Genomic DNA, 16,844 nt, shown 5'->3' on the forward strand with positions numbered 1-16,844 from the left:
CCTTGTGTGGAATAACCCAGTGTTTGGGATTCTGGAGAACCAGGTTCAATTCCACCACCCTGAAATGCTGGAAATGGGTCTGTGAACCACAGTCCCTCACAAATCAGAATGTAGGCAAGTTGCTACACAGTATACAGCAAGACTAAGGGACAAGAAATGCTGCATCATCTTCTAGATTTGTTTGAAAGAAGACTGGCTCAGTGCAATATTTTACTATTCTTTCCTTCTTTTACATTAAACAGGGTATCAGGAGCAAGAACAAATGTGTTCATGAGGTTTAAAACCACAATGAAGGAAGGCCTTTTGATGTGGAGGGGAGACAGTCCCATGCGACCTAATAGTGATTTCATTTCTCTAGGCCTTCAAGAAGGAGCACTAATATTTAGGTAAACTATCACTTCCTTATTTTTATTGCACACAATGCACTCAGTGCTTGAATGAACCAAGTTGAAGGAACTTCAGCTTATGTTTTGTTCAGTGATAGATCCAGTTCTTGTCTGGGAAAGGATACAGGTTGAAGTAACACGCTGCCAACTTTACACCACTCTTCCTCTCTCCCTAACAATTCTTAAAACCTCATATTTTTACAGTGATTTTGTTAAAAATCACCCTACAAGGATAAGAGTACCTTCAGTAACTCCCTATATTGATCTTGCCATCTTTAGTAAGTAGACCAGGTGTAGGGCTTGCAAAGAGAACAGGAGTCAAGGAAAGAAACCCTTGCTAGTTTTCATGGTCACTGTAGGCTCAGTCTTCATTGTACACTTGGGTGTGCACATGGGAGCAGGACTCTCACCTTAAACCACAAAATAACCCTCCCTGTTACACAAGGCCAGCTGGCATGAGGCTTTGTTAATGCCACCACCAACACAACCACTTGTTTAAGAAACAAATAATATTATTGTCAAAAAAACAGTGTTGGGAAATGGCTGATGTCCTGTTCTTGCTCTCCAGAATTGCTTACACCCTTGCAGACATTTAGGCAGAATCTGTGCAACATTCTGCATGGTGCTTTATGGGACTCATGCATTTTGAAAGCCATATCTTTCCTCATGATCCTATTTCTAGGTAGCACCATCTCCCATTTGTGAAGGTAGGCTCAGGTGTCTGGAACCCAGAAATTAAGATGCCTGAAGTGTGAACCTGATTGGGACATCGTGTCTGCTGAGTAATTTCACTAGCAGCAAAGAAATACTGAGCTGCAAATGAACCCTGGAAGTACACGATTATCTCTGTATTTATATCGTTAGGTTTCATCCTTTCTAATGTCACAGGTCTCAGCCTTTTCTGTAATGCATGCTTTATTTGACTGGTAATAGTTTATTTAGCAACCGAGTTTAGCAACCTCTCTCCCATTAGGCCAAGGGTTTGTAGGTGACTGACCTTCACAACCTCCTGGCTCTGGGAAGAAATGCCATGCAGAAGCCCTCTCCTTGCTGCCTGGACTGCTGATGATGACTGGGCAGGAGGGAGCTACCCTCTTTGACTGGGCAGGAGGGAGCTTTGTGTGTTCATCCATGAGCCTGACTTTGCAAAATAAGTGCATCACTGCTGGGTTTCCAAAGGAAGCATCTGTTCCCCCACAAAATCTGAGCTAAAGGGGGGCTCTGGAGGCTAAGTCAGATGCATGAGGCACAGAGCAATGGTGCTCAGTTAGTGTGTGGGTGGAGACAGTCTTTGCAAGGGAGGCAGTAACACTTTACATTGTGGTTTGGTGTGTGTTTTTTTTTATTATTATTATTGCAGCTACAATTTGGGCAGTGGCGTTGCCTCCATAGTGGTGAATGGCTCTTTCAGCGACGGCCGGTGGCACCGGGTGAAGGCTGTTCGGTAAGTGGCCGCTCTTCATCCCAGAGGCAGCACCGCAGCACCCTCCGTGCTCTCGCGTCACTTCGGGGCTGAGCCGCGAGCAACTCGGCTGCTGCAGGAGGGCACACACAGTGATCATTGTACTGGAGGTGGCGGTGCCAGCTTTCAAGGCCAGTGCAGCTCCAGGCAGGCTGCCAGCATCACGCGGGGCTGTTCCCAGGCGGTGACAGCCCGTCTCTCCAGCCCATACCGTGCATTTCTCTTTAGTGTCTGCATTCTGAAATTCCCTAGTGAGCACTCTGAGGACTGGCACAAGGGCTGGAGCACGACCGTGTATGCCTACTTTCTCTGTTGGGGGAGGTGCAGATGTCTTGCAGTGTATATATAACTCATATTTATAACTCATTACCTCATGGGAGGCCAGCGTGCCCAGTGGGGAAAGCACGCATCTCTCTCCTCGTGAGATGTCGGTTCCCTGGAAATCACAGACGGATGTTAGCACGGCCTGTTACCAAATTCAGAGAGAAGAAAAGCCCGACAAGTGTCTTTTCTGTCAAAGCAGTTATTAACCATTTATGAAGTGGAAGTGTCCTAAAAGCTCTAGCAAGAAAGGAGTTGTTTGAGCAGGCCACTTCTTGCCTTTTTTTTTTTTTTTTACCTTTCTTGTCTAAGCTTCTGCAGTTTATTTTTTATATCATGTCTGATTTTTAAAAAGCACATCAGCACCTGCCCATCCTCCCCTAGCTGTGCAACTTACTTCTCTTCCAGTTTCTTTCTCCTCCAGAAATGTGTTCCCACCTTTGCAGGTCCCTGAAAAGAAACACACTGAGGGGTCTGAATTGACATAGGCTGTCACTGCCTCAATGGGACTGATGTCCCATCCTCCACTAGGCATTGAGTCCCCTTGGCCTCCTGGCAGGGGGAGGATGCTGCTGCTCCTCCCATCTGGTTGTGGGCTGGATGCCTAAGAGCTGTTTGTTTTTCATTTCAGGGATGGGCAATCTGGCAAAGTAACTGTGGATGATTACGGAGCCAGGACTGGTAAATCCCCTGGAAAGATGAGGCAGCTAAACATCAATGGAGATCTCTATGTAGGTGAGTGCTCACTGTCCATGTTCAGCACTCGACTGTGTTTTTGTGCTTGTGAGGGCGGCTGCAAGCCAAGGAATCCCAGTTCCATCTGACTCCAGGTGAAGGCTCCATGAAGCAGCCTCTGGTTCTCCACAGCCTGGTTTCTGAGGGGAGGGGAACTGTGTTAGGAGAAGGGACGAGTACCAAGGTGTGAACTGTAGTCCCCAGCAAGTTACATTAGCTGCAAACCCTGTACATTAGTGGAAGCCTGGGCACAAGCTTTCTCAGTGCTTATTGCTGCTACAATTTCTGCAATAAGCAATCAGGATCCATGTTCGTTCCCTTCTGCTCATCCCAAGTGCCCAAAAGCTGTATATAAAAACACAACACAACCTGTACATTAAAACACACCTCTGAGGTTTGCTAGAAAGCTGTATTGCATTGCTGGGTATGCAGTGGGCTGAGCAGGAGCACATGGTGGTGAAGAGTTTCTCATCGCTGCCTTTTCCCCAGGTGGCATGAAGGAGATTGCCCTGCACACCAACAGGCAGTACCTGCGAGGGCTGGTGGGCTGCATCTCGCACCTCACACTGTCCACCGACTACCACATCTCGTTGGTGGAGGATGCAGCTGATGGGAAGAACATCAACACGTGTGGGACCAAGTGACAAGAGAGGAGCCCTGGTGCTGACGATCCATCCTGCGCTTGTGTGTGCAGCTGAAAATGAGCTGGGTGACGCAGCCCTCCACAGCTGGACCATAGTCGCCATCAGAAGATGACAGAGCCAAAGGGAAAACCTAAAAATCAAGAACATTTTCCCTTTCCTTTCTTCTGCTGACCAAACCAAACTGAGTATTTTGTGTAGGAGCCGTCCCCTTCACCTGCTGCGTGTTTAGTGAGCGCTAAAGGTCGTGCATCAGTGCAAACGGCAGAGAACTGTGTGATGTTACGAGTAGCTCAGTGGCTGTGTTGTGGTCCATAGGTTGTCTTTTTTAATGTCAAAAAGGGCAGTCTTTAAAAACCTGCATTCATTCCACCTTCCACCTTGCAATGGTACAACGACTGTATTGTGCAACAGATACATGAGCAGGCAACGTATCTATGCATTCAAACGTATGTCCCCAAATCAGCAGTTCTTCTCACCGCTCTGATTTAACTAAGTTATGTTTCATCCCGTGTAAATAACAGCTGCAGTGACTGGTTTCAAAATGTTGTTTGTTGAGGAGGAAAGTTCTTAAAGTCTACTTTTTTACTGCAAGCAACAAAAGTCAACGAACCAATTTTATAGGAGTAATTTTATACTTGTGTATTTTTTATAGCAGCAGCAGACCTGCTTACATGGTATAACTTTTGACATTTAGGTGTACTATACAATTAGCTCTTTGCACACTTTCCTAAAAATAGCAAAGTGACCTGTGGTTTCAGTTGGTTATACGGAAGGCTCAGTGTCTGTATTATACAGTTTTGGTGGAGATATTTGTGAGTTATAACCAGTTTTAAATCTTTTTTTGTTTTGTTTTGTTTTCTTTTTTGTAAATTTTGACAGTTTAAAATGTACATTATGAAGTTTTACTGGCTTAAACAGATTAAAAGATTAGGAGGAAAAAAAGTACAAGTTCTTGCTGCTGTGGTATTTTAAATCACAATTTTTAATGCTGAAAAATGAGAAAAAGGATGTGCAAGAGACCTCTGTAGGTCACAGACCTCTTAAAATAAAATGTTTTCTAGGCACTGGACCAACACTTGTGCAACCTTGATTGCCAAACTGTAATTTAAGCAGGCGAAAAGAGTGCTGTTGAGACAGTAAGGAAATTATCCAGAATTTCATAGTTTAGATATTTCTTGGTTTGTTAACTCTTTGTCTGAAGCAGAGCCATGAGCTGTCAAGGGGCAGAGGTAGCAGAGAAGCACTGAATTCCTTGCCAGCATGGGCTCACATCAATGGCAACGTGCTGGGGAGACCTGATGTGGCAAAAACAATGGGCAACAGGATCATTTGGCTGCTTTTTTTTTTTTTTTTTTTTTTTTTTTTTACTGTGCCCAGGGTGCTCCCTGGGAACCAAAACACGTTTCTGAGTCTCATCCCATCTAGAGCTCGCTTTGAACAGCTGCAGGCTAGAGGGAACAAATGGCACGTGGTGCTAGATGTGAACACGTGAAATAGCTGCCAAGGAGAGCACAGCCCCTCTTGTATGTGCTGATAGGAGACCCCGATTGCTTGGCATAAAGATCTTGTGCTCCATGCAGATGTGGCAGTAGTGGCCAAAAAGAGATGTTGGGAGTTTTTAGAAACAGATATATATATATATATGGTGGTGCCAGCATGTAGCATGTGCACCTGTGCTCCATCCCCTGTTGAAATACCACTGCAGAAAAACTGCAGAAGAAATAAGCAGATGGCAGATGAGCTTGAGACACAGATGGCATTTCTCCCAGGAGAAACAAAGTGTTTTTTTGGTTTGGGGAGCCCCATAAGGACAGAAGTGTATGGTCATGAATATATGGTGTATGTGCGGCTGGAAAAAAGAAGGTTAATGTTTGCATATGTCACTGAAGTACATGGCCAGGACATGGCTTTAAACTGAAGGTTAGTAGAATTTGATGCTTATTGGATATAAACAGGTAAGTGCTAGGAGTTGGAAATAGGATAAAAATGAAAACCTGTGGAGGCTTGCCGGCTGTTGGAAAGAGTTGTGTTTTATGTGCAATGGGGCAAGCAGCAAAGACCAGACCCATTCCAACACAAGGCAAAGCGATCTGGTCAGCCAGACCCCTTGTCCTGGGGACCACAGTGCTGCTGGTGACAGGGACAGCGCCAGTTCCATAACTGCATCACTCCCTGCTCTGTCACGTGAGCCTCTCCATTTCCATCCTTTCGTTTCTGTTGCAGGGTTTGGAGAACAGTTCCAAGGCAAACATCTGGTGGGAGAGATCTCTATTTTAAGATAATTTACTGCAGAGTAGCTGGTGTTTTGGTACAAGGCAATATTTCTCCAGAACAAAAGCTACTCTTTGAAATGCAGGGAGGGGGGCAGCTGGTAGGAAATACCTCTGTTGTTGTTGTGGAAAAGGAAAAGGAGCAAGCTGCAGCTCTGCGAACGCCTCTTCCAAAATATGTGTATCACCGCACGGGAATTTGGCACTTGGCGGCATCGCCCCGCCGCAGTGCAGGCTGAGCACGAGTGACACAGCTGCACGGCGCCAGCGGGGGGCGAATAGCAAGGATGCTGTGAGGCTTGATTCCTTTAAAGAAAAAAATAAAATAAAATAGTGTTTTCTGGGACTTTTTAGAGCCTGAGAAAATTCCAGATGGGGAGCATTCCTGCACATGCATTTGTGGCTTCCCTGGCAGAGTTTGGCAATGCCCCCGGGCTTCCATCACTCAGCGGGCTGGGCAGAACACTGGTGCCAGGAGTGCAGGAGCAGCAGACCAGGTACAAAGGCTCAGCCACCCCTAGAACTGGGCTCGGGTAGGAGAGGGGAAAAAGGGAGTCTGCATGGCACAGCGCTTAGTCATTTTCCCAGGAACTGGCCTCGGATGTGTTGCTTGATTGCCAGCTTTCTTTATTAACTCTATCATTTATCAGCCAGTATATATCTGAGGCTCAGCACAACCCTGGCACTGCAACAGGATACACTCACACCCACTGACAGTCCTGTGTCCTTTTGCTGCAAGTGCCTGGTTTTTCTGGAGTAAGCTGCAAGGCATGGAGACTGCCCACCACATGGCCACCATTCCCAAGCTCTGGCTGGACTTTCTGATGGGTAAAAAAACAGGCTTTTGAATCTGTGGCAATTTAAGGGCTTTTGCACATGCACTGTTGTTCCAGAAACCCTTGGAGCTGGTTTGTAGCTCTTTGGTGGATTTTGTCACTATTGGGTCCTGCTTTATATTTCAAATCCCCACTGCAGAGGTGGCATCCAGGGGACAGCTGTCCATGCCTGGGCCCTGCTGTGCCCAGTCCCCCTGCAGTGACCTCTGAGGCAAGTGGTGGCTCTGTGTGCTTCTGAGCAGGTAGGCAAGGAGCACGGTGGAAAAAAAAAAAAAAAAAAAATAATAATAATAATAATAAATCCTACAGAAGAGCCATAGAAATGCAGCTTGTATCCCTAAATCCTCGTGCCTCTCTCTGCAATGTAATCCCCTTCCTAAATCTCAGTTCTTAGCTTTCTTCCTGAATTTCCACATTGATTCTGAAAGACCCCCAGTTTTCTATTGGTAAACACCCTGCTTGGAGCCAGCCTTGGATGGGACAAAGCAGGGTCTTTCTGTGCCTGGGAACCCAGGGGGCAGTCAGGAGGAAAGGGATGGTGCTGGCAGGGAAGAAGGACGCCCACCGGCTACTAACTTGTTCTTCGGAGCAGCTCCCTGCCTTTCCTTCCCACCGGGCAGCATGCCTCGCTGTGATCCAGCCAGAGCCACCTCCCCAGGGTCCAGCTGCTTCAGCAGAAAAGCCTGCTGAGGACAAGACCAAAGGACAAGGACAAAGTCTGCTGAGGACAGCGTGGTCCAATTTCTGTGTTAGACAAAGCCTTGCTTTGGTGGTGGTGTGTCCTGGGTGATCAAATTGAGGGGCCAGGAGCTCTTCTCCCCCCAGGTTGGCCCTGAGGCAAAGAGAAGGAGGGGGCTGCTAAAGTTACGCTTTTCATTACCCAGGCTTTGCTTTTGGGAAGACACTTTAAAGCACTGGATAAAAATGCAGCCGTGGTTTACTCATGGAGAGCAGCAGCCCCATCCTATCAGCCGGACACTTCAGTCTGTCAGCAGTTTACTTTAGGGGCGGAGGGGGGGGCAGGCCTCCCACTCGCTCCCATTTTCCTGCGGTTTTGAGTCACTGCGGGTGTCCTCAGTCCCCGCGGAGGGGCGAGGACATGGCTGCCACCCCCGTGCTCGGGTTCACCGGTGAGTAAGCGGCGGTGGTGCCAGGGCCTGCTGTTCCCGGCAGCCTGCAGGCACCGGCCCTCAGCCGTGTCCCCAAGCAGGCCAGGATGGACCCTGCGCTGGCTGTGGTGTGTGAAATGATATAAAAGATCACCTCTTCAAGCCCCTTTTCCACCTCCTCAGCTCTGCCAGCCACAACTCGTCTTTGCCCTCTCATAAACCCCACCATAGAAACTGCCCGGCAGCATTGCAGGCTTATTATCCCCATTTCACTTGTATTTCCCCTCACTGTTGGAGCATTATTCTTTGTTTATTGTGCACAGGACAAAGGCAACGTTGTTCCTCTCCTCCCCATGTCTTTTTTAAGCTTCCTTCACTCTTCCTCTCTGAGGAAAAACTGGTGCTGTTCTCAGTGCCAGCCCCACCGGCCACTTTTTCCAGCACTGCACATGGCAGCGAGACGCCAGGAGTGGGAGCGGGGATGTCTCAAGGGTCACTGTGGGGCTGGCGGCCACAAAACCTCGGGTTTGGGGACTGGGTGGAAGAAACAGGACAGCAGAAGTTCAGGCTAGCTTGCAAGACAGTGGCTTTCAACCTTTTTGTTTGTTTTGCAGATTCTTCAATATTTGCCAGTGGCACCAGCAGCAACTTTTGTTGTCACATTTTGTGGACACAGAAGAGTTTCCCTCATTTTTTCAATTTTCTGGATCTTTTGAAGACACAGAGAGGTAATATTTAAAATTTTCTTCACAATTTCTATTACTTCCATTTTTCCCCCTCGCTACATCTTTTAATTTTGGCATCAACAAAGCCTAATTCAAAAATGAAATCACCAATTTATCATCCAGCTTTCATTCAACCAAGCAAAATACTTTTTTTTTCTTTTTTTTTTTTTTTTTTTTTTTTTTCCTCTTTTAGCACTAACAAATGACTCTTACACAGGGACTCTTGCCTTTATTCATGTGTTGAGAATAACTTTTTGCAACAGCAAATGCAGGGAAACACTGGATGCTACTGCTACAGGCAGTGACGTGTTAGGAGCAGCTAGCACTGACAGCAAGGAGGAGATACAGTTAGGCAAAAGAAGCTGATACATGTGAGAATGAGGACAGGAGATAATAACATCTTGAGTCCCTCTCTGCACCCATGTCCTCATGCTGAAGAATGGAACCATCCCAACTCTCCATTACTATCCAACCTTCAAACTTGGTCAATGTATTGTTACAGCACAAATCATATTCTTGTGAAGGCCCTAACACTATATGAAACTCAGAATCCTCCTGACTCTGTGATTTTTAATTATTTTTTTTAAAGTGCCTGTATTCACATAGTTCCCAAGTAGCTCGTAGATTGTGAAATGCACTCAAAATGAAAAGCTCCAGCTCATAGCTGGCTTGATGTATTTTCTCCATAGTGGCTGTAAATGCAGCCCAACAGGATATTGTCAGTAACTGATATCTGCACTGGCTTTGTGACTAGATGACAAACACAATTCTGGAGGTGAATTCCCATGATGAGAGGATGTGTTATGTGTACAGTACGGAGCACTGCTGGGCTATTTGCCACATTGGAGCTCCCTGTAGCGGGAAAGAGCTGGTGGGGGCTGTGAGGAGGTCAGAGACCACCTTGTGTCTTCAAGGGCCCTTCAGCTGCGCTTCCAAATCTGTAGCAGTAGAGCTCAGCTTGGGCTAGCTGGTCTGCATCCTTCATGTACTTGGCTCAGCTCTGGCCCTTACAAAGAAACCCACTACTTCTATGTTCCTCTGGTGCTGCAGTTGCATGGCTACCTCAGTGTGAATGGATGGTGAGCCCCAGCTGTCCAAGCTGTGCTAAGAACCAAACAGATTTAGGCTGGTTTTGCCAAGGTTTGAATGTCCTGTTTCTGAACAACTGCTGAACTGTTTGGAATTATTGCAAAGTTATCACCTCTTTGCTTCTTTTAATCCTAAAGCCATAAGGTGAGATGATGGAATGAGACCTGCCTTGCTCTCATCCGTGTTATTCCATTCCATCCATGGTACTCCATTCCATCCGTGGTATTCCTCCATTGGCCAAAGCAGTTGCAGGCCTTGGGAGCCGCTTAGGGATTTCACCCTTAGAACAATCAAAATCTTTCCTCATTTCCACATCTCTATTTTTTGCAGTCATTTTACTGATTAGAGGATTTAGTCCCCTTCGCCCCTTACCTGCCACATTGTGTGGAGCTCCACCATTGTGTGGAGCTCACACATCCTAGGTAGTTTGTGTCACATCAACAACCTGCACCAGCCATCTGCTATGGCAAAGACAACAAATTGATTCTCCAACTTTGCCTCAGCAGGGCTGCCATGCAACCATGGCTTCTCATGATGTGCTGTGTTATGGCACTTGTCTGCCCACACACTGCTAAGCCAGTGGGTCACTCGTGGTACAGATGCTGTGGTTAAATTAGCCACAAGATTCCTTGCCTGTTGCTAGTTGCAAAGTGCTGTAACATAAATAGCTTTAAACATAAAGCGCACGTTACAGACGCCATAGAAGCTGATTATCTCACTGTGAGAAAGTATCCTATAGCAACCAAACCAATCCCCTGGTGTGCAGCTTGGACCCCTTCTTCCTGCATCGCTACAAGCTGCAGATAGGAATGTCTGCCATGCAGAGCCATCCACCACAGAGAGCTCCAGCTGGTCATAGTGTCCAGAGGAGGGCGACGAAGATTGTGAAGGGCCTGGAGGGGAAGACTTCCGAGGAGCGTCTGAGGTCACTGGGCCTGTTCAGCCTGGTGAAGAGGAGGCTGAGGGGAGACCTCATCACAGTCTACAACTTCCTCGCGAGGAGGAGTGGAGAGGCGGGTGACCCATTCTCCACAAACACCAGTGATAGGACCCGCAGGAACGGGGTTAAATTGAGGCAGGGGAAGCTTAGGTTAGACATCAGGAAGAAGTTCTTCACCGAGAGGGTGGTTGTGCAGTGGAACAGGCTCCTCAGTGAAGTAGTCACTGCACCAAGCCTGTCTGAATTTAAGAAGCAATTGGACTGTGCACTAGGTCACATGGTCTAAACTTTTGGGTAGACCTCTGCAGTGCGAGGAGTTGGACTTGATGATCCTTATGGGTCCCTTCCAACTCGGGGTATTCTATGAATTTATGATTTCCTCAAGCCTTCAGCCCAAGCCTGCAGGGAAATCATGGCTCCACCTCCCTCACCCCACTGTCTTAGAACCACATGCCGAGGACACGGGTGAGGAATGTGCCCTTCTTCCTCTTGTCACATTGCATGACATGAACAAGGAGGACTTCAGTGAACCATGAACATAGGAACTACAAGATGCCGTGCTTAGGAGAAGCTGCTCAGAGAATACTTGTGTTACTCTGCCGATCAAGAAGCCAAGGCTGTGCTTGCCAGATCCTGTGGTTATTTACTCTGGCACAAAGTTAAAATATCTCTGTTTATGCTACAGCATGAGCAGAATTTACTTCTTATGTAAAAATAAACATGCAAGCAAAAAATATCAAAACATGTAAGAGTGTAAGAAAATATATTTATTAAATCCATGGCAATACTATGGTAAAATTGTTAAATACATGCGTATTTTTAGACACACAAGCAATACAACAGGAGTTACAACAGCCAAGCAAACTAGGCTTAAAATGTATGCAAAGTTGGTATCTTAGTGTTAGGTTAGTCTTACATGTCATCTGCCCCACCGGAATATTATTTCCCCAACACAGTCCTATGCTTCCATTTTCAAACATGCATTTGTTTAATTGCTTAGCTAACAGATTTTCTTGTTGATACATGTTGTTGAATCACTATTCCACTTGGTATGCTAGAACTTCATTAAAGTGCATTGTGATGATTTTGTTTAAATTGTAAAAGACATCTTTTTTCCATAACAGATCTGGAAGCTGGAAAACCTTGGTATCATTCAGAAACAGAAATCTGTTAAATGACTGATTAGGTTTAGTGTGTTAGGTTGGCTATTTTGTCAGTTTGATTTATTGATTTATTCTCAGAACTAATTTCTATAGATGACCATTTCAAATTGAGAAACAATATTTTCACTAGTATTCAACAAAAGTCCATTAAAATCTTTGTAAAAACATAACATAAAAACATATCTAAACAAATTGCTTATGCTGTAAAAATATGGTATAAAAAGAGCTAAAAAACCATTGAACCATTGAACCTGTTCACAGTATATATTTTGAAAATTACAGCATTATAGTACAACATTTTTTTTCTTCACGTGACCTGCATGACTTCACTAGCTCCACTGCTTTGTGTGCCACAGCTGGACCAAAGTTCAAACTATCTTTATCTTCAAGTAGGGTTTCGGATGGGAGGTGATTCAGTTATCTTTCTTTTTGGCCATCCCCTGCTTTACAAATGTTTCTGACAGGCTAAGACATACACCATTCTGTTCATCCTAAACCATTCTTAAAATCACATCAAGGAAACACTGTTGCAGTGAAATTCAAGAATTGTTTTTTTGTTGTTGTTTTTTATTTATTTATTTATTTATTTATTTATTTGTATTACTACTAAAAAGTGTGAGACCTTACCAGTGTCTGTTTTACTTTGCCCTATTTGAGCTTTTTGAGTTTTTCTCAGCCCAAATAAGGAAAATGAAAACATTTCAGTTTTTACACAGTCTCTGGTTAAACTTTACTCTCTGGGCACTATGGTTTTCACATTAGACCAAAGTGAGTTGCAAAGGTACTGAAATGTGTGGCAGGCTCATGGAAGCTGTGCATCTATTTCCACTGCAGCTTGATTTCAGGTAACTCCAGTTGAAATGAAGCTTTGGGACTGTCCAAAATCCTACCTTGAGATACCATCAGGTAAAACATGTTAAGAAATAAGGATGGCTTCTGCTCTGGCTCACAACAGAGTCACTCAGGCACAAGGGCAGGATGAGTCTGGCAAGGGATTAACACCACCCCTCACAGAGCACCCTGCTCATAGGCCAGCTCACCTGCAGTTGGAGGCTCAGCCCCCAACATCTGAAATACAAATATTCTCTGAAGATTTTGTTGTTGTTGTTGAAAAAGAGAAAGAAATTAATAGACATTTTTGTGGGGAAAAAGCATTGTTATGCACCCTGGGACAACTTGTAAAGTTACAGAAAACCCTGCCAATATCATCTGAGGTTTGTTTGCATAACATGCAAAAAGGAAATAAACATTGGCTATCTTAGAAACACTGGGGAAAATCCAGAGTTATATAAATAGGAGAGGAGGGGAAAGAAAATTGTTATGGAAGAAACTGTTTTCCAGCTTCTAAGAAGGCATTTACAAATTTAAGACAGGCCTAAGCATGAGGAAATGAGATTTTAAACACTCCAATGTTTTTGAATCTCAGTATCTGGCATTTGGGGTCTGGGACTGTGTTCCCAGGCTTGCTAAGGACAAATCAATGTAGAAGTCAGCAACAAATCCTTAGAACTGAAGACATTGTCTCTGAACATCAGCCAGACAGGTCACCGTTAAATGCACAGCAGCACAAACTCCGTGTAGGTTGGTAGGAGGAGTGTAGATAGCAACCATTTCCTCTAGGTGAAAATGCACCTCCGAGGGCATATATTTATTCAAGTACAGGGCTCAAAAAACATGCTTTGGGAACTGCAAGCCAACTTCTTCTGCAATACGCACCTAGTTACACAATGCTGCAAGCACGTATTTGCATAAGGAGTTAGGACCTTACTCAGTGTTAAAAATACTAATGTCATTTGATCTGAAGTCTTCATCAAAGTTGTGGTGGATCAGGGAATGCTATTTACATGGGAAGCTCCTGATATATTTATGGTACAGAGCCTTGTTAGCAATCTGATTCTTCAAATACTATCCATATTTTTCCTATGCATTTCAAATTCTTTTACTATATTTCTATCTACTCATAGGTACAAATATTCTATTTACAAAGAAACAATTGTCTAAAAATAGACCACACAATTTCCCATTGCCTTTTAATAGTGATACCAATCACCTCCCTCCAGCGCATCCAATTGCCTTCATTTTTGCTACAGTTCATGTTCAACCGAGTGCCCAGGAGGACTGCATAAGCAGGAACCCCACAGTCCTCCGCTTCAACTTTACACAGTTGACCTTATCAAAAAGGGAGGGAAAAGGGGGAGAGAAGGAGAGGGAAAAGGAGAAGGAGAAAGAGAGGAAGAGGAGGCTTGGATGTGCCTCTTCAGAGCAGCTTGAAATTCGAGCTGAGCTGGAGCACCCTGCTGCCTGTCCTGTGCCCAGCAAAGGAAAGCTCTGGTCCCCCACGTAACCAAAGATGAAGAAACACATTACACTTGCCAATTGTGCCGTGACAGACAACACGGCCACTGGTTCCCTTTGGAAACAACTTACCCATGAAAGCAGCAGCTATGGATAACAGAGACCTACAATAGCGAATGTCAGTGATTAGGTCCTAAGTCTGCATATGCAGCCACCACACAGCAGGGGAGATAATTCACTGCCTGCCCATAATATTAGCTTACTATTTTGTTGAAGTATTAACTAGTAGTTCTGTGAGGTATATCACATTCAAATCTACAACTCCCAAATTTAAGACACAAAACCAAGATCCCAGATCTGCCCCTGCATATCAGTCAGAACAGCAAAAATAACCGACACGGCAAATAGGAGAGTGCGTTGTTCCATGCATGAAGTGAACAGTACAAAAAAAACATTACCAAAACCAAATCCAACTGTCACATTTGACAGGCATGGCTCAAAACAAAAAAACAGCAGCACTGATGATTTGCTTTGGAAATAAATTGTTTGACATTGGCACCCTGCATCTCTGAACACTGATCCAGCCATAGGACTGAAGCATTGAGTTAGGAGTAACAGTGTTTTGGACACAATCTCTTCTGCTCTTATCCCTTCTGGAAGTTTTTTCTCTCCTTTTTTTTTTTTTTTTTTTTTTATTTCTTTTCCTTTTTTTTTTTAAAAAAAAAGAACTTTCTATTCTTTTAGAAAAAAAAAAAGGCAAAAATTTAAAAGGACTAAAACAAAATAGATGTTCAATGAAGGAATAAGATCTTTCAGAAAATTACTGTTATGAAATACAGTACTTCAAGATTCCTAATACATTTTTAAAATCAAGGGGAAGGAATTCTACTCACATCTAATTTGACTGAAGAGGCTCACTGGGAAGTCCAAAGGCACTAGTACGAGAAGTCTGATCCCCTTAAAGCCCAAAGTTTTAGTCTTACAACTGATATCAGTACATCTAGAAACTAAACAGCACCATGCTTTGAAAGTGAATTTGGTATGGAAGACATTCTTAAAGATGCTTCACTGGTTTAACATGTCACTCAGGCTCAAAAATTAAGTCTGTGCCCTGACAGTCCTTGTCACTCATTCTTACTACTACATGCACCTAAGGGTGTCTTCACCTGGTTACTAAATTAGCACACATTCTCTCCCCACCCATCTAGTGCACGGATTTGCTGAAGAAGATTTAAGACAGGCATTTGAAAGGAGTCCTCACTGGTAGCACCGAATAGGCTCGACAGGAACCACATAGTGAAAGCAACTGACCTTTCTAGTGCTGGAACAAAGACTGCTCACAGGTTCATAACCATTAAGCAACAGTAATCAATGCTACATATGCTGTGCAAGCCTGCGTCTCTCCCCTGCTTGCCCCACTGTAGCGCTACTGATACAAGATTAAGGATATGGTAAGCCATTGCTATTAACAGGACTCTTCTGCCCTACATCCTGGAAGTCAGAACACCAGACAAATAAAATAGATACTCAATGTTAAAAATAATAACAACTAAAAAAATGGCAGTGACAGATAATTGCATTACAGTGCCTTGATAGCACTGAGGCAGATCCTACCTTTGGGGAATTTTCTACTACCCGATCACTAAGAAATGAAGCAATTGAAAATGCTTTTGGCTTCACTGAAATGGAAGAGCAGCAAAACCTGAATATGTGATAGTTGTGTTCAACTGATTCTCCCTAAGAGCACTGTGCAGGGTGTTAGGCTGCTTTCTGTGAGCTCTCAGTGTTCTTTGCATTCACCCTGACTTTTAGTCTGCCAAGTTAAAATCTGCCAGTACTTCCAAACTTCAGTTTGGTGTTACTTCTTTCAATATTCAGCCATAAGAAAGCACCGTTGTTCTACTTCATCAGTTTTCTTTTTTCTTACGAATCACCATACAAGAGTAATTGCTCCTCTGCACTGAGAAGCAGCTCCTTTAAACAGAAACACAACAAACCACTATCCATGCACTCTGTTCTTGACATCTTCTGCTTTCAATTAAAAGCATATGGCAGCACAATTAAAATTCATCTTAGGAGATAAATACATTAAGAAAAATTTGCCTTAGTGAAAAGAAAACAGCTTTAAATGAAGCATTGTGAGCTTTCGAATAGAAAGAAAACATGGTTAGTATTAGGATATAGCCACTGCCCAGCTATCAAGCACAAAGAGCAGAACTGCTTCCTTTTTTTGTATTATTTTAGTGTTCTGAATAATAGGCAGTAATAGGTTAGGCATGAAACTTTCTCTTGCAGGGATGCCTGGTGACAGATGGACACCAGCTATTCACACTGCCTTTCTTTTCACTTGCAGCTCTGTTAATTCCAAGATTCATCCTCAAAAGCAGAATCCTATCTGCACTTTCAGTTATTTCAGGCAGACTGATCTGGTTTTACCGTCTTTACATTTCTTTCTTCCAGAAGGCCTGCACAGGCAGTTGTTACTGATGATGATTTGGAAGCTATTTAGTGTTTTGCCTTTCTGTCAGTCTTGAAATCCCTCTGTATTTTCATTCTACAGAGATGGCAAAGACTTTCCAATATCTGAAATCACACCACCCCTTGCTGTGACTAGGTTTAACCTAATGCTTGGTTTTATTTTGATGGCCAGATAACGTGGTTTTGTAGACTGAACATCTGTTAAGCTAGCCATCCTCCTGGTCTGCTCACACACCTTTACAACTAGCAGCTTAGCCAATTCAACCTCTTTATTTGGTTTGGAATCTCATTTAGAAATCCACTCATTTTGTTTATTCCAAAAGCCACAATCTAGGTCAGGAAATCAAAATCAAAAAAAAAAAAAAAAAAAAAAAAAAAAAAAAAAAAAAAA

General features: G+C 44.0%; 1 protein-coding gene and 1 long non-coding RNA gene across 4 annotated transcripts in view; both read left to right on the plus strand.

Annotated features, from left to right (window-relative positions):
• The window catches only part of EGFLAM (EGF like, fibronectin type III and laminin G domains), a 74,278-nt gene extending 69,782 nt beyond the window's left edge, over positions 1-4,496 (plus strand). For all 3 annotated transcript variants that reach the window (XM_035310596.1, XM_035310595.1, XM_035310597.1), the window contains 4 exons: positions 243-386; positions 1,747-1,830; positions 2,801-2,904; positions 3,394-4,496. In XM_035310596.1, the coding sequence (XP_035166487.1) occupies positions 243-386; positions 1,747-1,830; positions 2,801-2,904; positions 3,394-3,548 (487 nt within the window). In that variant the 3' untranslated portion in view covers positions 3,549-4,496. The remainder of the gene's footprint in view (positions 1-242; positions 387-1,746; positions 1,831-2,800; positions 2,905-3,393) is intronic.
• A 3,710-nt stretch (positions 4,497-8,206) lies between these two features.
• The window catches only part of LOC118156490, a 17,549-nt gene continuing 8,911 nt past the window's right edge, over positions 8,207-16,844 (plus strand). Inside the window, exon 1 of the long non-coding RNA XR_004746292.1 lies at positions 8,207-8,395. This is a non-coding gene — a long non-coding RNA (uncharacterized LOC118156490). The remainder of the gene's footprint in view (positions 8,396-16,844) is intronic.

The sequence above is a fragment of the Oxyura jamaicensis genome, chromosome Z (assembly GCF_011077185.1).
Source record: "Oxyura jamaicensis isolate SHBP4307 breed ruddy duck chromosome Z, BPBGC_Ojam_1.0, whole genome shotgun sequence".
Classification (NCBI taxonomy): domain Eukaryota; kingdom Metazoa; phylum Chordata; class Aves; order Anseriformes; family Anatidae; genus Oxyura; species Oxyura jamaicensis.